Source organism: Panthera pardus, unplaced genomic scaffold (genome assembly GCF_024362965.1).
Source record: "Panthera pardus isolate Hobbes unplaced genomic scaffold, ASM2436296v1 HiC_scaffold_24, whole genome shotgun sequence".
NCBI lineage: Eukaryota > Metazoa > Chordata > Mammalia > Carnivora > Felidae > Panthera > Panthera pardus.
In genome coordinates, this window is record NW_026526810.1 from 139,044,743 (window position 1) to 139,066,630 (window position 21,888).

At 42.4% G+C, this 21,888-nt stretch overlaps 1 gene segment (V, D, J or C); it reads right to left on the bottom strand.

Annotated features, from left to right (window-relative positions):
* Positions 1-1,664: 1,664 nt before the first annotated feature.
* LOC109261715 (immunoglobulin heavy variable 3-74-like) lies at positions 1,665-21,621 on the bottom strand. The segment is given in 3 exon segments: positions 1,665-1,746; positions 21,138-21,468; positions 21,568-21,621. Coding segments are annotated over 3 exon segments (459 nt in total).
* Positions 21,622-21,888: the final 267 nt, after the last annotated feature.

Sequence of the window (21,888 nt, forward strand, 5' to 3'; positions counted from 1 at the left end):
ACTGGAGTTAGTGGGCGGGGCCGCAGTCCGACCGGATGTCTGCCCCCAGCCCACTGCTGGGGCCACAGTCAGACTGGTGTGTGCCTTCTCTTCCCCTCTCCTAGGGGTGGGATTCACTGTGGGGTGGCGTGTCCCGTCTGGGCTACTTGCACACTGCCAGGCTTGTGTTGCTGGGGATCTGGCGTATTAGCTGGGGTGGGTAGGCAAGGTGCATGGGGGCTGGAGGGGCAGGCTTAGCTCGCTTCTCCTTAGGTGATCCGCTTCAGGAGGAGCCCTGTGGCAGCGGGAGGGAGTCAGATCCCCTGCCGGAGGTTTGGCTCCGCAGAAGCACAGAGTTGGGTGTTTGCGCGGAGCGAGCAAGTTCCCTGGCAGGAACTGGTTCCCTTTGGGATTTTGGCTGGGGGATGGGCGGGGGAGATGGCGCTGGCGCCTTTGTTCCCTGCCAAGCTGAGTTCTGCCGTCCGGGGGCTCAGCAGCTCTCCCTCCCTTTGTCCTCCAGCCTTCCCGCTTTCCGAGCAGAGCTGTTAACTTATGACCTCCCAGACGCTACGTCGCGCTTGCTGTCGGAACACAGTCCATCTGGCCCCTCCGCTTTTGCCAGCCAGACTCGGGGGCTCTGCTTGGCCGGCGAGCCGCCCCTCCGCCCCGGCTCCCTCCCGCCAGTCCGTGGAGTGCGCACCGCCTCACCGCCCTTCCTACCCTCTTCCGTGGGCCTCTAGTCTGCGCTTGACTCCAGAGACTCCCTTCTGCTAATCCTCTGGCGGTTTTCTGGGTTCTTTAGGCAGGTGTTGGTGGAATCTAAGTGATCGGCAGGACGCACTGTGAGCCCCGCGTCCTCCTACGCCGCCATCTTCCGCAATCTCCGTGTCAGGCTTTTATTTAAATGTACCATTTCAGTGTTGAACATGCACTTGCCTGTTCCACAATTCATTATGTGCTGCATATGAATGAAGAAACAGTTACTGAAAGCTTCCATTATACCAGTTAGTTGGGTCCTAATGCAGCTGGAACTTTTTTGGCAAGCGCATTCATCAGTGTCAATGCACGAGCCACAATTTCTTGCCATCTGATGTGTTGCTATGACAGACAAGAGTAAATAATGTCTGCCTAAATAACTCAGAATGATGGCATACCATTGGTGGATGGCATATAAAATATACAACTGGACTGCCATGAACCTCATGGGGCCCATCTCAAATCACATTAAGGGTGAATGTGTTTTAAGAAATCGAAAATACTTTGACTCATACTATTGAAGAGAAAAAAAAGGGGCTCTGATGCAACACATAATTGCCTGTGTGAGCTTGATGTCTCTCACTATAAATGACCATGAAACCAATAACTTACATCAATAGCATGAAATATTGACTCAATTAAGCTAACTAGCCTTACTAGGAATTGGGCACTTTTTTCCACGTGGTTAACACACTATACATTGTTTTGAAACTGAAAGCAGGTCCTTTGAAAATTCTGTGATGGGATGAACAGCACTTACTAGAGATCCTTGGGGCTGCACTGGCATTTCCTTGAGGAACAGGGGGTCCCCTGTCCTCCTTATATCCCCGGTTATAAGTAGGTCCCATTGCACAGATGTCCTCGACTATCTGAGAAACAAAGTGTTCAAATGATTGGAAATCACCGAGGGGTCTCATTTCATAGGCAAGTTAATCCAACTTCATGATATCTTCAAGGCTGCCATAGCCTGTGTCAATTGTGACCATGGAAAAAGGAATCTCCTCCAGGTAGCTGAGGTAGTAACAGTCTGGAGGCATGAAGGGTTAGTCCACCTGCAAGGCTCCCTGAGCATCCTGAGTCATCATCAGCAGAGTCTGGACCAAAAGAGTTTCTTGTGCCGCATGTACATAACATGTCTCTTGCCTCAAAACGCAGGCTATAGGACAGACAGCCAGGCATCTGAATGCCTTTGCTGTGGTGCGGCTCCTTCTTGGGAATTACCACCTCAGAGGAGATGTAGCGCCATGAGGGATGCCCTTGAGAACCCTGCATAGGAGCCAGCACTGCCCAGAGTGCAAAGAGCAAGAGGGGCGCCCTCAGGGTGACCTGGCCCTCTGCCAGCCTCATGCCCCTACTCAGGGACATCTGCCAGTGAGAATGGATAAATGGAGGATCCTCAGCAAAGCCAGGTCTAGACCATCAGAGAGAACAGAGGGCTGTGCCAGGTGGCCAGCACCCTGCACATGCGGGCCCCCTGTGGGGTTAGGCAACAGTCCCAGAGTGTGGCATTGTGTGACACTGCACATCAGTTAGGCTGGGGTGGATGTGGGAGGGGCAGGTGGGCCATGGTCAAGAGTGGTCACATGGACATGGGTAGGGATTTGGACCCAGAGGCATGGCTCTAGTCAACACCTTCAAACTTTACTGAAGCTACTTGCATATGGGCTATGCAGTTATAACACCCTGAACTTCTCTACCAATTCCATGTCCTGTGGTACTGCTGGGTCACTTTCTTTGGATGACTACTTTTCCTCATTACAGAGACCACTGCTTTTGCTTCCTTGTGATTCGGAGGTAAACATTGTCAATTTTACCTTTATGGGTGATGCAAAAAATTGCTTTGTAGTTTTCTGTGTCTTATTCTCCTTGGATATTAGTTTGCAAGCCATTTGGTCCTTTTGGTTTTTGCTTTGAAGGTTCCTCTGAGTTCCCTGAGGAAAACATTTGTCAGTATTCTGAGTGATGATTTGCGAACTACAAGGTTGTATTTTAGTATTTTCTTATGCCAGCTGGGGAGAACAGAAAGTACTGCTGACCATGTGTGAGCCCCAGGGGTTTTCTCCTCTAATCCCTTATGGTGGTTCTTTCCTGGCCTCTGGCAGTCTCCTCCCATGTAGTTTGGTTCCCTCTTCAGCTGGAGATGGAGGAAGTTGAGGTTACTTTGGCAGCTTGCACCATGGAGTCTGCCCATGATCAAAAGATGGTATTGACCATGGCACTGCCTTGCTTGATTAAGTACCCTCTACTGCTTTAAAATGCCCTGGGTCAGGGAGAAACCTCAGAGGTGGCGTTTGGACAAGAGTTTGCCTTCTCCCCAGTGGCTGGCCTTCTGAATATAGCTCAAATTTGTTTCCCACCAAAACTAAAACTTTGAACATTGACCTTTCCAGCAACAGGCAGCTGAATTTGGGTTTTGATAACAATGAAATGGAGAGTGAAATGGCAGTTTCCAGGGCCTGGCATGGGGGTCAATGAGGAGTAGATATCAAGGGCTATGATTTTGTGTTATGCAAGATGATTAAGTTCTAGAGGGGTCTCCACATCATTACCCCTGTAATTAACAATACTGTAATGTATGGTTAAAATTTTGTGAAGAGTGTGGGTCTCATGTTCAGTGAGATCTTACCACAATATAAAAGTGGAAGACACGAGTTTTGCTTCTCACACAACAGTGTGCTGAACTGCATGGACACACTCTCTACTGATAATTTGAAAACAATTAAAAAAAACTTATATGTTTTGAAAACTAACCCTGAGGATATGTCATTTACAGATATCTTCTTCCATTCCCTAGGTTGCTTTTTTGTTTTGTTGATTGTTTCCTTCACTGTGCAGAAGCTTGCTATTTTGAGGTAGTCTCTCTCTATATATAATTTTCTTGTATTATATTAATGTAAATTCAAGTCTGTTAACATACAGTGTAGTACTGATTTTACGGTAGAATTTAGGGAACCATCACATACATATAACACCCAGTTCTCATTTCACCCAGTGCCCTCCTTAATGGCCACATGCCATTTAGCCCACCTCCCCACTTCCCCGCAGTTTGTTCTCTGTATTTAAGAGTGTCTTCTGGATTCCTCCCTCTCTGTTTTGATTTATTTTATTTTTCCTTTCCATATGTTGTGTTTCTTCTATTCCACTAATGTGTGAAATCATAGGATATTTGACTTTTTCTGACTGACTTGTTCCACTTAGCATAATACACTGTAGTTCCATCCATATTATTGTAATTGGCAAGATGTCATTCTTTTTCATGGCTAAGTAGTATTCCATTGTATATATTTATCACCTCTTCTTTATGCATTCATGTGTTGATGAATATTTGGGCTGTTCCACAATTTGTTTTTTGTTGATAAGGCTGCCATAAAAATTGGGATGCATGTGCCCTTTCGAATCAGCATTTTGGTATCCTTTGGATACCTTTGGTATCCTTGGACAAATGCAATTGCTTGATCACAGGATAGTTCCGTTTTTCATTTTTTGAGGAATCTCCACACTGTTTTCCAGAGTGGCTGCACCAGTTTGCATTACCATCAACAGTGCGAAAGGGTTTCGCTTTCTCTGCATCCTTGCTGACATTTTGTGTGTTCTGAATTGTTAATTTTAGTCATTGTGACAGGTGTGAGTTGGTATCTCATTGTGTCTTTGATTTATATTTCACCGATGAAGAGTGTTGTTGAGCATCTTTATTCGTGTCTTTTTGCCATCTGGATATCTTCTTTGGAAAAATATGTATTCATGTCTTCTGCCCATTTCTTTACTGGTTATTTGCTTTTTGAATGTTGAGTTTGGTAAGTTCTTTATAGATTTTGGATACTAACTCTTTATCTGAGATGTCATTTGCAAATATCTTCCCCCATTTTGTCAGTGGCCTTTTAGTTTTGTTGATTTGTTCTTTGCTGTGCAGAGCTTTTTATCTTGAGGAGATTCCAATAGTTTATTTTTGCTATTGTTTCCCTTACTTCTGGGGACACGTCTAGTAAGAAGTTGTTCTGGCCAAGTTCAAAGAGGTTGGTGCCTGTGTTCTCCTCTAGGATTTTGATGGTTTCCTGTCTCTCATTTAGGTCTTTCATTCATTTTGTATTTATTTTTGTGTGTACCGTAAGAAAGTGGTCCAGGTTCCTTACAAGTTCACGATGCTATCCAGTTTTCCAACACCAGTTGTTGAAGGGACTTTTTCCATTTGATAGTCTTTCCTGCTTTGTCAAAGATTAGTTGATCATATACTTATGTGTCCATTTCAGGGTTTTCTAATCTTTTCCATTAATCTATGTGTCCTTTTTTGCCAGTATCATCCTGTCTTGACGACTACAGCATTGTAATATAGCTTGATATGCAGAATTGTGATGCCTCCAGGTTTTTTTCTTTTTCAAGATCTTTGGTTATTTGGGGTCTTTTGTGGTTCCATGATAATTTTAGAGTTATTTGTTCTAGCTCTGTGAAAAATGCTGGTATTATTTGAGAGGAAATTGAATTACTTGCATTGAATGTCTAGATTGCTTTGGATAGTATTGTCATTTTAACAATGATTTTTCTTTTGATCCATGTGCATGGAATATTTTTCCATTTTTTTGTGTTTTCTTCAATTTCTTCCATAAATGTCCCAGATTTTTCAGAGTACAGATCTTTTACCTCTTTACTTAGGTTTATTTCTAATGTATTACGGTTTTTGGTGTAATTTTAATTGGGATTGATTCCTTGATTTCTCTTTCTCCTGCTTCATTATTGGTGTATAGAAAAGTAACAAATTTCTATATGTTGATGTTGTGTGCTGCAAATTTACTGGTTTATTGTAACAGTTCTAGCGGGTTTTTTTTTTTTTTTTTTGGAGTCTTTCAGGTTTTCTATATATGGTATAAAATTCAACTCCAGAAGTGAATAATCCCATTAAAAAATGGCCAGAAGACATGGATAAGCATTTTTCCAAATGCGACCTACAGATTGTCAATAAACACATGAAAAGATGGTCAACATCACTCCTCATCTGGGAAATGTAAATCCAAACTACAATGAAATATCAACTTACACTGGTCAGAAAGGCTGAACTCAACAGCACAAGAAACAACAGGTGTTGGTGAAGATGCAGAGAAAGAGGATCCTTTTTGAGGTGCTGGTGGGAATGCACACTGGCACAGCCACTATGGAAAACAGCATGGAGGTTCCTTAGAAAGCTAAAAATACAACTACGTTACGATAGAACAAATGCACTACTAGGTATTTACCCAAAGGATACAAAAATACTAATTTAAGGGAATTGTACCTCTATGTTTATAGCAGCTATTTCACAAAGAGCCCAGCTGTGGAAACAGCCCAGCCCAAGTATGCATTGATTGATGAACGGGTATAGAATATGTGGTATATCTACACCCCCCCTCCCCACCCCCCGCACACTGGAATATTTCTCAGCCACAAAATGAATGACATTTGCCATTTGTAAGGACAGGGATGGGCCTAGAGAGTATTATATTTACTGAAATAAGTCAGAACAAGACAAATATATGATTTCATCCATATGTAGAATTTAAGAAACAACAAATGGGCCAAGGGACAAATAAGAGAGAAGAGGCAAACCAAGAAATAGGCGATTTTTTCAATGTTCACTTATTTATTTAGAGAGAGAATGGGAGGTGGGGCAGAGGCAGATGGGAAGAGAATCCCAAGGAAACGTCGTGCTGTCAGTGCAGAAACCAAAGTGGGGCTCGATCTCAGGAATGATGAGATCAAGACAAGAGCCCAGATCAAGAGTCGTGGGCCTAACCCATGGAACCACGTAAGCCCCACGAAACAGATACTTAACTATAGGGGAAAAACTGATGGTTACCCTGGGGAGGGTGGGTGGAGGGATGGGGAGGTAGTTGATGGGGATTAAGGGGAGCTCTCATAACGAACACTGGGTGCTGTATTGCAATGTTGAATCACTATATTTTACACCTGAAAGTAATAGTACATTGCATGTTAACTAACTGGAATTTGAAGAAAAACTCAAATAATGTATTTATAGTGCCTGCAAATGGCCATGTTGGCATACAGCCCATGAAGAAGCATTTATTGCAGAAAATATACTACCAGAAAGAATACCTAGACTATTTGAATTAAGGTATGTTCTTTTCCTTTCCCACCCCAGATCAGCAAGTAGAAACTCCAGTGCAAGTAACTGGGACTATAGGCATGTACCACTGAGCCCGACTGCAACCTCCCCTCCAGACTGTTGTAGCCAATATACAGGGTTCCCGGTGACCAGCTCCTGTTCAGAGGACTCTTTCCCAGAGAGACAGGATGTCAGTGACCCTAAGCTGTTTGCTGTTGAGGCCAAGCCCCAGCAGGTGGCTGAGATGTGCGACTCACATAATAAATTTCCTAAATTTATTTTACTCCTCCGTGTTTGGGACTATAATTTTTCTTCTTCCTTCCAAGGGGAGCTCATATCTGCATTTGTGGAATTCTTCCAGGCTTCTCATCTCTTAATACTTTTCCAATGTGCTGTGCAGTTTTTGACCAAAGGAATACTTAGGTTTGTTTGTACTCTACCACATTGGGTGATAGGAGCCGCGAGACAGTATGCATCATATGGGCTTTTTATTTTTTTGTCCCCTTGTATGTTATCTTTCATATTGAATGTTTATAGAACATATAGCCCCTCACTTTCATGAACCACTAACAGTGCACATGGTTCTCTTCAAGAGACAGGAAAGGAAGACAAGTGAGCTGAGACAGCAAGTCGGGGAAGGAACCCCAGAGCTTCTCAGGAAGCGTCAACTGTCCACACTTTCCAGTTCTGCAGATGTGGGTCCCTGCTGAGGCCCAACCTGGGTTCTTGTGCAGGTGTCTGGACAAGCTGCCCATGATGTGTGGGCACAGGGGAGTTGGAAAGGGCAGCTGTGGTTTGAATTCCAGCCCACCTGGCACTGCTGTGAAAATTCATGAGTATGTTAATTTATGTCCACCATCAGTTAGGGATATAATGAATAAATGCAAGACGTTAGAGTCACTACCTTAGATTCCATTTTCATGACAATTTGTGGCAACAATTCTACCTTCCTTTTTTGCACTTTTTAAATTTTTTAAGTTTGTGTTTAAATATTTGTTAGTTAACATATTGTGTAATAGTAATGTCAGTAGTAGAATTTATTGGTTCATCACTTACTTTAACACCCAGTACTCATCACAACACGTGACCTCCTTAATCCCCAACACCCATTATCCCATCCCCCCCACACCTGCCCTCCAGCAACCCTCAGTTTGGTCTCTAACCTTAGAGTTTTTTAATGATTTCTTGCTCTTTTTCCCCTTCCCCTAGATCTAAATTCCCCATAGGAGGAAATCATATGGTGTTTGTCATCTTTGACTTACTTTGCTTAGCATGATACCCTGTAGCTGCATCAACATCTTTGCAAATGGCAAGATTTCATTCTTTTTTATGACTGAGTAATATACCATTGTATACAGATAGCAAATTAATCACTTGGTGGACTTCTGGTCTCTTTCCTCAGTTTGGCTGTCATAGTTAATGCTGCTGTAAACATTGGGGTGCATGTACTTCCTCAAATCAGAAGTTTTGTATGCTTTGGATGAATTCCTAGTAGAGCAATTGCTGGAGTGGAAGGTTGTTTAATTTTTAGTTTTTAAACTGTTTTCTGGAATGGTCCGGGCACTTTGCTTTTCCACCAAGAGTATAAAAGGGTTCCCTTCTCTCCTCATCCTCATCAATATCTGTTGTTTCCTGAGTTGTTAATTGTAGCCGTTCTGACAGGTGTGCGGTCATCTCTCATTGTAGTTTTGATTTGTAATTCCCTCATGATGAGTGATGTTGAGCGTATGTTCGTGTGTTGGTTAGACATCGGAATGCTTTGTTTGGAAAAGTATCTCCTCATGTCTTCTGCCCATTTATCCACTGGAGTCTTTGTATTTTGGGTGTTGAGTTTGAGAATTTTTTTTTATAGATTTTGGATAGTAAGCCTTCTTCAGATATGTGGCTTGCAAATACCTTTTTAATTTCTGTAGAATGCCTTTTAGATTAGTTGATTGTTTCTTTAGCTGTGCAGAAGGTTTTCATTTTGATGAGGTCCCAGTAGTTCAAGTTTGCTGTTGTTTCCCTTGCCTCTCTAGACACGTCTAGTAAGAAGTTGCTATGTCCCAAGTCCAGGAGGTTGCTGCCTGTTCTCCTCTAGGATTTGATGGTCTCCTGTCTCACATTTAGGTCTTTCACCCATTTGGATTTATTTTTGTGTATGGAGTAAGAAAGTGGTTCAGTTTCATTCTTCTGCATGTTCTGGTCCAGTTTTGCCAACACCCTTTGTTGATACGGCTGTCTTTTTTTCCCATTACGTAGTCTTTCCTACTTCATCCAAGATGAGGTGGCCATACATTTGTGAGTCCATATCTGGGTTTACTCTTCTGTTCTTTTGACCTATGTGTCTCTTTGTGCTTGTAGCTTACTGTCTTGATAAGTACAGCTTTGTAATATAGCATGAAATCCATAATCATGAAGTCTCCTGTTTCTTTGTGTAGCAGAGACATTTCAACACTACTTGCTCCTTAAATCCATGAACATTGAAGGTGTTTCCATTTCTTTATGTCATCCTCAGTTTCTTTCACCGTTTTTAGTCTTCAGAGTATAGATATTTTTTTTTTGCTTATTTGGCATTCATAAGACTATTTTATTAACACCAAGCAGATAGGAGAGGGGAAGAGAAAGCAGAGTATAGATATTTTAACTCTTTAGGTATCCTATTATATTTGTGCAGTAGTAAACGGGATGGATAGTTTTTTATTTTTATTTCTGTTTCTTTATTGCTGTGTCGAAATGCAGCAGATTTCACTATGTTGATACTGTATCTTGTGACTTTGCTGAATTTGTGAATCAGTTCTTGCAATATTTTGGTGGAGTCTTGAGTTTTTTATATAGAGGGTCATGTCATCTGTGAAGAGGGAATGTTTGACTTCTTCTTTTCCAACTTGAATGCTTTTATTTTTTGTTGTTGTCTGTTTTTGAGGATAAGACTTCCACTGCTGTGTTAAGTGGAATGATGGGAGTGGACATCCCTCTTGTGTTCCTGACAGTAGAGGAAAAGGTTTTTTTCCCCACTGAGGGTATTAGCTGTGGGGTTTTCATGTACGGACTTTATGATGTTGAGGTGTGTTTCCTCTACCCCTTGTTGAGGGTTTTTTTCAAGAAAGGATGCTGTACTATGTCAATTTTTTTTTGCATCTATTGAGAAGGTCATATCATTCATATCCTTTCTCTGATTGATGGTATGTATTACATTGATTTATTTGTGACTATTGAACCACCCTTACAGCCAAGGAATAAATCCCACCTGGTCACGTTAAAGGATCCTTTTAATGTCTTGTTGGATTCAATTTGAAAGTATTTTCTTTCTTTTTTTTTAACGTTATTTATATTTGAGACAGAGAGAGACAGAGCATGAATGGGGGAGGGTCAGAGAGAGGGAGACACAGAATCTGAAACAGGCTCCAGGCTCTGAGCTGTCATCACAGAGCTGACACGGGGCTCGAACTCATGGACCACAAGATTACGACCTGAGCCAAAGTTGGACACTTAACCGACTGAGCCACCCAGGTACCCCTGCAAGTATTTTCTTGACACTTGTTGCATTCTTGTTCATTAGGGCTAGTGGCCTGTAAGTCTCATTTTTAGTGGGGTTTAATCTGGTTTGGAACCGTGATCATACTCATCTTATAGAATGAATTTGGAAGTTTTCTTTCCATTTCTATTACTTGGAACAGTTTGTGAAGACAGGAATTTTCTATTCTACTTAAATAGAATATTTTACACTCTTCTTAAATATCTGGTAGAATTCACCTGTGAACCTATCTAGCCCTGGATTTTTGTGTGTCAGTAGATTTTTGATTAATGATTCAATTTCTTTGCTCATTATCAGTCTGTTCCCGTTTTCTATTTTTTCCTTTTTCAGTTTAGGTAGTTTACATTATTCTGGGAATTTATCCATTTCTTCCAGATTGCCCAATTTGTTGGCATATAAATCTCCAAACTATTCTCTCATAGTTGTATTTCTGTGGTGTCAGTCACGATGTCTCCTCTCAAATTCTGATTATATTGTCCTCCTTTTTTTTTTTTTTTTGAACACTAAAAATATTTATTCATATTATAATTAATAACCATTAAAAATGTGTTGCCTAAATGCTCATACATTACAGAAATTCAAAAACAAAAGTTATTTTTTTTCATATCTTTTTTTTTTTTAATATATGAAATTTACTGTCAACTTGGTTTCCATACAACACCCAGTGCTCATCCCAAAGGGTGCCCTCCTCAATACCCATCACCCACCCTGCCCTCCCTCCCACCCCCCATCAACCCTCAGTTTGTTCTCAGTTTTTAACAGTCTCTAATGCTTTGGCTCTCTCCCACTCTAACCTCTTTTTTTTTTTTTTCCTTCCCCTCCCCCATGGGTTTCTGTTATGTTTCTCAGGATCCACATAAGAGTGAAACCATATGGTATCTGTCTTTCTCTGTATGGCTTATTTCACTTAGCATCACACTCTCCAGTTCCATCCATGTTGCTACAAAAGGCCATATTTCATTTTTTCTCATTGCCACGTAGTATTCCATTGTGTATATAAACCACAATTTCTTTATCCATTCATCAGTTGATGGACATTTAGGCTCTTTCCATAATTTGGCTATTGTTGAGAGTGCCGCTATAAACATTGGGGTACAGGTGCCCCTATGCATCAGTACTCCTGTATCCCTTGGATAAATTCCTAGCAGTGCTATTGCTGGGTCATAGGGTAGGTCTATTTTTAATTTTCTGAGGAACCTCCACACTGCTTTCCAGAGCGGCTGCACCAATTTGCATTCCCACCAACAGTGCAAGAGGGTTCCCGTTTCTCCACATCCTCTCCAGCATCTATAGTCTCCTGATTTCTTCATTTTGGCCACTCTGACTGGCGTGAGGTGATATCTGAGTGTGGTTTTGATTTGTATTTCCCTGATAAGGAGCGACGTTGAACATCTTTTCATGTGCCTGTTGGCCATCCGGATGTCTTCTTTAGAGAAGTGTCTATTCATGTTTTCTGCCCATTTCTTCACTGGGTTATTTGTTTTTCGGGTGTGGAGTTTGATGAGCTCTTTATAGATTTTGGATACTAGCCCTTTGTCCGATGTGTCATTTGCAAATATCTTTTCCCATTCCGTTGGTTGCCTTTTAGTTTTGTTGGTTGTTTCCTTTGCTGTGCAGAAGCTTTTTATCTTCATAAGGTCCCAGTAATTCACTTTTGCTTTTAATTCCCTTGCCTTTGGGGATGTGCCGAGTAAGAGATTGCTACGGCTGAGGTCAGAGAGGTCTTTTCCTGCTTTCTCCTCTAAGGTTTTGATGGTTTCCTGTCTCACATTCAGGTCCTTTATCCATTTTGAGTTTATTTTTGTGAATGGTGTGAGAAAGTGGTCTAGTTTCAACCTTCTGCATGTTGCTGTCCAGTTCTCCCAGCACCATTTGTTAAAGAGACTGTCTTTTTTCCATTGGATGTTCTTTCCTGCTTTGTCAAAGATGAGTTGGCCATACGTTTGTGGGTCTAGTTCTGGGGTTTCTATTCTATTCCATTGGTCTATGTGTCTGTTTTTATGCCAATACCATGCTGTCTTGATGATGACAGCTTTGTAGTAGAGGCTAAAGTCTGGGATTGTGATGCCTCCTGCTTTGGTCTTCTTCTTCAAAATTACTTTGGCTATTCGGGGCCTTTTGTGGTTCCATATGAATTTTAGGATTGCTTGTTCTAGTTTCGAGAAGAATGCTGGTGCAATTTTGATTGGGATTGCATTGAATGTGTAGATAGCTTTGGGTAGTATTGACATTTTGACAATATTTATTCTTCCAATCCATGAGCAGGGAATGTCTTTCCATTTCTTTATATCTTCTTCAATTACCTGCATAAGCTTTCTATAGTTTTCAGCATACAGATCTTTTACATCTTTGGTTAGATTTATTCCTAGGTATTTTATGCTTCTTGGTGCAATTGTGAATGGGATCAGTTTCTTCATTTGTCTTTCTGTTGCTTCATTGTTAGTGTATAAGAATGCAACTGATTTCTGCACATTGATTTTGTATCCTGCAACTTTGCTGAATTCATGTATCAGTTCTAGCAGACTTTTGGTGGAGTCTATCGGATTTTCCATGTATAATATCATGTCATCTGCAAAAAGCGAAAGCTTGACTTCATCTTTGCCAATTTTGATGCCTTTGATTTCCTTTTGTTGTCTGATTGCTGATGCTAGAACTTCCAGCACTATATTAAACAGCAGCGGTGACAGTGGGCATCCCTGTCGTGTTCCTGATCTCAGGGAAAAAGCTCTCAGTTTTTCCCCGTTGAGGATGATGTTAGCTGTGGGCTTTTCATAAATGGCCTTTATGATCTTTAAGTATGTTCCTTCTATCCCGACTTTCTCAAGGGTTTTTATTAAGAAAGGGTGCTGGATTTTGTCAAAGGCCTTTTCTGCATCGATTGACAGGATCATATGGTTCTTCTCTTTTTTTTTGTTAATGTGATGTATCACGTTGATCGATTTGCGAATGTTGAACCAGCCCTGCATCCCAGGAATGAATCCCACTTGATCATGGTGAATAATTCTTTTTATATGCTGTTGAATTCGATTTGCTAGTATCTTATTAAGAATTTTTGCATCCATATTCATCAGGGATATTGGCCTGTAGTTCTCTTTTTTTTACTGGGTCTCTGTCTGGTTTAGGAATCAAAGTAATACTGGCTTCATAGAATGAGTCTGGAAGTTTTCCTTCCCTTTCTATTTCTTGGAATAGCTTGAGAAGGATAGGTATTATCTCTGCTTTAAATGTCTGGTAGAACTCCCCTGGGAAGCCATCTGGTCCTGGACTCTTCTTTGTTGGGAGATTTTTGATAACCGATTCAATTTCTTCGCTGGTTATGGGTCTGTTCAAGCTTTCTATTTCCTCCTGATTGAGTTTTGGAAGAGTGTGGGTGTTTAGAAATTTGTCCATTTCTTCCAGGTTGTCCAATTTGCTGGCATATAATTTTTCATAGTATTCCCTGATAATTGTTTGTATCTCTGAGGGATTGGTTGTAATCATTCCATTTTCATTCATGATTTTATCTATTTGGGTCATCTCCCTTTTCTTTTTGAGAAGCCTGGCTAGAGGTTTGTCAATTTTGTTTATTTTTTCAAAAAACCAACTCTTGGTTTCGTTGATCTGCTCTACAGTTTTTTTAGATTCTATATTGTTTATTTCTGCTCTGATCTTTATGATTTCTCTTCTTCTGCTGGGTTTAGGCTGCCTTTGCTGTTCTGCTTCTATTTCCTTTAGGTGTGCTGTTAGATTTTGTATTTGGGATTTTTCTTGTTTCTTGAGATAGGCCTGGATTGCAATGTATTTTCCTCTCAGGACTGCCTTCGCTGCATCCCAAAGCGTTTGGATTGTTGTATTTTCATTTTCGTTTGTTTCCATATATGTTTTAGTTTCTTCTCTAATTGCCTGGTTGACCCACTCATTCGTTAGTAGGGTGTTCTTTAACCCCCATGCTTTTGGAGGTTTTCCAGACTTTTTCCTGTGGTTGATTTCAAGCTTCATAGCATTGTGGTCTGAAAGTATGCATGGTATAATTTCAATTCTTGTAAACTTATGAAGGGCTGTTTTGTGACCCAGTATATGATCTATCTTGGAGAATGTTCCATGTGCACTCGAGAAGAAAGTATATTGTGTTGCTTTGGGATGCAGAGTTCTAAATATATCTGTCAAGTCCATCTGATCCAGTGTATCATTCAGGGCCCTTGTTTCTTTATTGACTGTGTGTCTAGATGATCTATCCATTTCTGTAAGTGGGGTGTTAAAGTCCCCTGCAATGACCACATTCTTATCAATAAGGTTGCTTATGTTTATGAGTAATTGTTTTATATATCTGGGGGCTCGGGTATTTGGCGCATAGACATTTATAATAGTTAGCTCTTCCTGGTGGATAGACCCTGTGATTATTATATAATGCCCTTCTTCATCTCTTGTTACAGCCTTTAATTTAAAGTCTAGTTTGTCTGATATAAGTATGGCTACTCCAGCTTTCTTTTGGCTTCCAGGAGCATGATAGGTAGTTCTCCATCCCCTCACTCTCAATCTAAAGGTGTCCTCAGATCTAAAATGAGTCTCTTGTAGACAGCAAATAGATGGGTCTTGTTTTTTTATCCATTCTGATACCCTATGTCTTTTAGTTGGCGCATTTAATCCATTTACATTCAGTGTTATTATAGAAAGATATGGGTTTAGAGTCATTGTGATGTCTGTATGTTTTATGCTTGTAGTGATGTCTCTGGTACTTTGTCTCACAGGATCCCCCTTAGGATCTCTTGTAGGGCTGGTTTCGTGGTGACAAATTCCTTCAGTTTTTGTTTGTTTGGGAAGACCTTTATCTCTCCTTCTATTCTAAATGACAGACTTGCTGGATAAAGGATTCTCGGCTGCATATTTTTTCTGTTTAGCACACTGTAGATATCGTGCCAAGACTTTCTGGCCTGCCAAGTTTCAAAGGAGAGATCAGTCACGAGTCTTATAGGTCTCCCTTTATATGTGAGGGCACGTTTATCCCTTGCTGCTTTCAGAATTTTCTCTTTATCCTTGTATTTTGCCAGTTTCACTATGATATGTCGTGCAGAAGATCGATTCAAGTTACGTCTGAAGGGAGTTCTCTGTGCCTCTTGGATTTCAATGCCTTTTTCCTTCCCCAGTTCAGGGAAGTTCTCAGCTATAATTTGTTCAAGTACCCCTTCAGCACCCTTCCCTCTCTCTTCCTCCTCTGGGATACCAATTATGCGTATATTATTTTTTTTTAGTGTATCACTTAGTTCTCTAATTTTCCCCTCATACTCCTGGATTTTTTTATCTCTCTTTCTTTCAGCTTCCTCTTTCTCCATAACTTTATCTTCTAGTTCACCTATTCTCTCCTCTGCCTCTTCAAGTCGAGCCATCGTGGATTCCATTTTGTTTTGCAATTCGTTTAAAGCGTTTTTCAACTCCTCGTGACTGTTCCTTAGTCCCTTGATCTTTGTGGCAAGAGATTCTCTGCTGTCCTGTATACTGTTTTCAAGCCCAGCGATTAATTTTATGACTATTATTCTAAATTCACTTTCTGTTATATTATTTAAATCCTTTTTGATCAGTTCATTAGCTGTTGTTATTTCCTGGAGATTCTTCTGAGGGGAATTCTTCCGTTTGGTCATTTTGGAGAGTCCCTGGCGTGGTGAGGACCTGCAGTGCACTTCCCCTGTGCTGTGGTGTATAACTGGAGTTAGTGGGCGGGGCCGCAGTCCGACCGGATGTCTGCCCCCAGCCCACTGCTGGGGCCACAGTCAGACTGGTGTGTGCCTTCTCTTCCCCTCTCCTAGGGGCGGGATTCACTGTGGGGTGGCGTGTCCCGTCTGGGCTACTTGCACACTGCCAGGCTTGTGTTGCTGGGGATCTGGCGTATTAGCTGGGGTGGGTAGGCAAGGTGCACGGGGGCTGGAGGGGCAGGCTTAGCTTGCTTCTCCTTAGGTGATCCACTTCAGGAGGAGCCCTGTGGCAGCGGGAGGGAGTCAGATCCGCTGCCGGAGGTTTGGCTCCGCAGAAGCACAGAGTTGGGTGTTTGCGCGGAGCGAGCAAGTTCTCTGGCAGGAACTGGTTCCCTTTGGGATTTTGGCTGGGGGATGGGCGGGGGAGATGGCGCTGGCGAGCGCCTTTGTTCCCCGCCAAGCTGAGCTCTGCCGTCCGGGGGCTCAGCAGCTCTCCCTCCTTTTGTCCTCCAGCCTTCCCGCTTTCCAAGCAAGGCTGTTAACTTATGACCTCCCAGACGCTAAGTCGCGCTTGCTGTCGGAACACAGTCTGTCCGGCCCCTCCGCTTTTGCCAGCCAGACTCGGGGGCTCTGCTTGGCCGGCGAGCCGCCCCTCCGCCCCGGCTCCCTCCCGCCAGTCCGTGGAGCGCGCACCGCCTCGCCGCCCTTCCTACCCTCTTCCGTGGCCCTCTAGTCTGAGCTTGACTCCGGAGACTCCCTTCTGCTAATCCTCTGGCGGTTTTCTGGGTTCTTTAGGCAGGTGTAGGTGGAATCTAAGTGATCAGCAGGACGCGCTGTGAGCCCCGCGTCCTCCTACGCCGCCATCTTCCGGACAGACCCTGATTATATTGACTTTCATCCCTTCCCTTTTGTTTTTGCCAAGTCTGCCCATGGGTTTATCATTTTTATTTCTTCTTACAAAAACCAACTTACAGTTTCATTCATCTGTTCTACTGTTTTTCTTTGTTTCTATATCCTTTATTTCTGCTTTAATCTTTTTTGTTTACCTGTTCCTGCTGGCTTTAGGGTTCATTTGTTGTTCTTTTTCTAGCTCCTTTAGTTGTAAAGTGGTTGTGTGTTTGAGACCTTTCTTCTTTCTTGAGTTTGGCCTGTACTGCTATATATTCACTCTTCCATCAACTTTGCGGCATCCAGATGGTTTGGAACTGGCATGTTTTCATTTTCATTTGCTTCCATGTATTTTTTATTACTTCTGTAATTTCCTGAAAATCTCGTTCAGCTTTTACTACAATGTTCTTTAACCGAATGTATTGGCAGTGTTGTTCAAATTTTTCTTGTGGTCGACTTCAAGTTTCATAGTGTTGTGGTTTGAAAATACGCATGGAATGATCTCAGTCTTTTTGTATTTGTAGAGGGCTGATTTGTGACATAGTATGTGATCTGTTCTGGAGAATGTTCCATGCCCACTCAAAAAGAATGTGTATTCTAGTGCTTTAGGATAGAATGTTATGAATATATCTGTTAAGTCCATTCAGTCCATGTGTCTTTCAAAGCCATTGTTTTCTTATTGATTTTCAGCTTAGATTGTCTTTCCATTGTTGTAAGTGGAGTGTTAACATTCTCTATTATTACTATTGTCTATTATCAATGAGTTTCTTTATGTTTCTTATTAATTGAGTTATATATTTCAGTGCTTACATTTTTGGGGTATAAATATTTAAAGTTTCAGATCTTCTTGTTGGATAGACCCCTTTATGATGATATACTGCCTTCCTGATTTCTTGTAACAAACTTTGGTTTGAAAAGTAGTTAGTGTGATATGAGTGTGGTACTACAACTTTCTTTTGACGTCCATTAGCATGATGAATTGTTCACCCTACCCTCACTTTGAATCTACAGGTGTTTTAGGTTGAAACACCTATGTCTTTTGATTGGGCATTTTGTCCATTTACATTCACAGTAATTATTGATAGATATAAACTTAGTGCCATAGTGTTACCTCCAAAGTCATTGTTTCTGGAGATTTTCTCTGTTTATTTCTAGTCTTTGTTACTTTTAGTCTTCCTTTCCTACCCAAAGGGTCCCCTTTATTTCTTGCAGGGCTGATTTAGAGGCCATGAATTCCTTTGGTTTTTGTTTGGGAAATTCTATCACTCCTTGTATCTGAATGACTGCCTTACTGGAGAAAGTATTCTTAGCTGCATAATTTTCAATTGTGCATGTTGAGGATATGATGCCACTCCCTACTTGCATGAAGGTTTCTGTAGGGATATCTGCCATAGTTTTTTTTTTTAACCTTCCCTTGTTATTTAGCAACTTCTTTTGTGTTGATGCTTTTATGGTTTTTCTTTATCTGGATATTTTGCCATTTTCTTATGATATGTCTCAGTGTTGGCCTGCTTTTTTTTTTTTTAATTTTAATGGGTGTTCTCTCTGCCTTCTAGACGTGGATGTCTGTTTCCTTCCCCAGTTTGTGGAAATTTTCACTATATTCCCTCAGCTAAAATGTATCCCCCTTTTTCTCCCTCTTATTCTTTTGGGACTCCTTTCAAAAGAATGTTATTACAGTTTATGGAGTTGCTGATTTCCCTAAGTGTATGTTTGTGATGCAATATTTTAATTTTCCTCTTCTTTCCAGCTTCATCTCCCCCATACTTTTATCTTCTATGTCCCTTCCTCATTCATCTGCTTCTTTCCGCCTTGAGGTCATTATATCCAATCAGTTTCACATCTCGGTTACAACATTTAAAATTTCATCCTGACTAGTTTTTAGGTCTCTTCTGTTTGCAGTAAGGGTATCCCTCATGTCTCATATATTTTCCTCAAGCACAGCTAGCATCCTTATGATACTTTTTGAAAATCCTGTTTCATTATGAGAGTTTTCAGAAATTCTGTTTGAGGCACATTAGTTTATGTGTTTTAATTATATCCCTCACAATGACCTTTTATCATTTTTTCTTTTAGGATGAGTTCCTCCATCATGTTGTTGTCTATGTCTCTGCCTTCTTAAATGTTTTAGAAAATCCTGTTATCTGTTCTGCTTCTAGGGTAGTATCTTTGTTGAGCAGTGTTCACATACTGTCCAGGGCCTGACACTTCATGAAGCATTTGTTTTATGTTCCGTGGCACTGGGCTGTCGTGTTTTGGCTGCTCTGTCCCTCAGGACAGTCCTCTGCGGATTTTCTTCTTGCCTCCAGTGGGGAGTGTTGGACTTTGTGTCCAGTGTTGTGAGTTTTAACTAGGTGAGTTTGGTCTGCTTGTTAAAAGAGGCTAATTCCTATCTCCCCTAGAGGTGAGGATATGCGTCACTGTATGATCAGCTGACTTGGTGTGTGTGGGGGTTTACGGTGGTCTTTAGAGGAAGGGGTGCAGTGGTGGTCTGGTTGCCAGGCACTCTTTCCTAGTAAGCAAGCACTTGATGGGGGCTGGAGTAGGTGGAGCTTGGTGTTAGTGGCTCAGCTTGCACTGGGGATGCTGTGCTGCTGAGTGAAATCTGTCCATGCTGATTGGTGGAAGGAAATATTGGCATCAGCTCCCTCTCTAGTCCCTGGAGTTGGAGGTCCCAGCCTCCCCTGTTCAGGAAGCCCTCACACAGAGAGAACACTTGTGGGTCCCAGGCTTCTGTCAGAATTGCTTTCACCCTGTCTGCGTCCAAGCCATTGGCCCATCTGGTGGCACAGGGCTCTTATGTTTTATCTCAGGAGCTCTAGCTGGGTTTGAAAACTCCAAATTGTGTGAACTCAATATGACAGGGACCCCACTGATCCTCTGGGAGAGGGTCTTGATGTGCTGTGCCTGGAGCTGATTTACCCCAGATGGGCAGCTGCATCAATACTAGGGGCTTGGAGTGCATGGTGAAGAACAACCAGAAGGCAGTGTCCAGCTAGCTGCTCTCAGAAGAGGCTCCTATGCTAATGATCAGGGAACTTTAATGGTGCCTGTCAGCTCTCCTGTCCTATGAGAGGCAATGCCCCGTCTCCCAAATGCACTCCACGAAGGGAATTGTCTCTCCCCATGCAACCCAGGGGATACTCAGACCACAGTTCCCCTTATGGGCCTCTGCCCTCCTCCACAGGAGCACTGCTGTGCCCACCAGACTCCACCCCAATGATGGGATTGACTTTTAAATCTTCAGTCTTTGAGCTCCACGTTTACAGGGGGTTGACTTGTCATGATTAACTTTATATGTTATCTTGACTGTGTCATGGGTGCCCAGATTCACCACTGTTTCTGTGGATGTCTGTGATGTGTTCCAGAAGAGATTTGCATTTCCATCCATGGCTTCTTTCTGCCTGGGCACCACCCATTCCATTAAGTTTGTGAATAGAATCTGATGCAGATGGAGGATGAATTCCCTCATTTTTACTTCCCATGTGCTTGTTTGAACTGGAATATTGGTCTCCTCTGGCCCTTTTTCTGAGAGTTACATCATCAGCTCTCCACGTTCTGAGACTAGACACTAGTCAGAATCAGACAAGAATTACATCACTGGTTTTCCTGGGTCTTCAGCTTGTGACAGTAGATCATGGGTCTTCTCAACATGTTTAGTTATGGAAACCAATGACCTTTGGGTTCTGTTCCTCAGGGGAATCTTGCCTAATACATGGAGATTGTTTGTCTCTCCTTTAGAGTAATTGAATAAAGCTGTAGCTCATTTAAAGTCCTGAGTAGCAAAGGGCTATGAAGAAAGTGTCACGTTGTTTGACTGGGACAAGGGCTGGGTGAGGATAAGGAGGAGCTGTGGGATCCTGTGGTCCTGGCTGCACAGGGAGCGCATCTGGGAATTCTGTAAATGTGCAGCTGTTGTGCCTCAGGAAATCTGTAATTCACTCATGTTGAGGGACCGGAGTAAGCAAGTGCAAACAACTGTGTCTTTGTGCATGTTCGTCTAGTTTCCCTATGACAACCCAGTTGCTAATTCAGAGAGTTAATAGGTAAACACAGAATCATATAACCAGGGAGGCTCCCTGGGGAAACTGCTGTGTGGAGAGGAAGCCCCAGACCCTGACAGGAAACCTTCCTGTAACGTCCATCTGCACCTGCGCCTGGGAACACAAAGGAGAATTGTGCATAGTGTGCGCCCCCTGGTGGTGCTGATCCCCTCCTGCAGGGAGGTTTGTGTCTGGGCTCCCAGTGAGGTCCCCTCACTGTGTCTTTCGCACAGTAATATGTGGCCGTGTCCTCGGTCTTGAGGTTGTTCATCTGCAGATACAGCGTGTTCTTGGCGTTGTCTCTGGAGATGGTGAATCGGCCCTTCACGGAGTCTGTGTAGTCTGTGCTACTTCCATCATATTTAATATATGCGACCCACTGCAGCCCCTTCCCTGGAGCCTGGCGGATCCAGTACATCCAATATCTACTGAAGGTGAATCCAGAGGCCACACAGGTGAGTCTCAGGGACCCCCCAGGCTTCACCAGGTCTCCCCCAGACTCCACCAGCTGCACGTCACACTGGACACCTGCAGACACAAGACATGTTGGTCAGGAAACTGTCACACATCCACTCTTTCACTCATATCCATTCACAGACTCAGTGTCCCTCCTTCACCATGAATTACCTTTTAAAAGAGCAACCAGGAAAACCCAGCCCAGCACAAACTTCATGGTGAGGTGTCTGTTCTGTCCTGATCAGAGAATGGGAACACCTGGGACTCCCGGGGCTGGGGCTCCTCTCCCAGCTGCAGAGTCTGGGATGGACTGGTTTTATCAGCACAGAGAGGACCCCATTTGCATGTGCTCTGACATATATATCAAGCTCCAGTCTTAGATTTGATTCTTTAAAAGTGAACTACAGGGTTAGGGACGCACTTGTAGTTTAGTTTGTGTAGATGGTGCTGTGACAATTTGAATAATTGTATTCAGTGAGTACAGGTGTATTT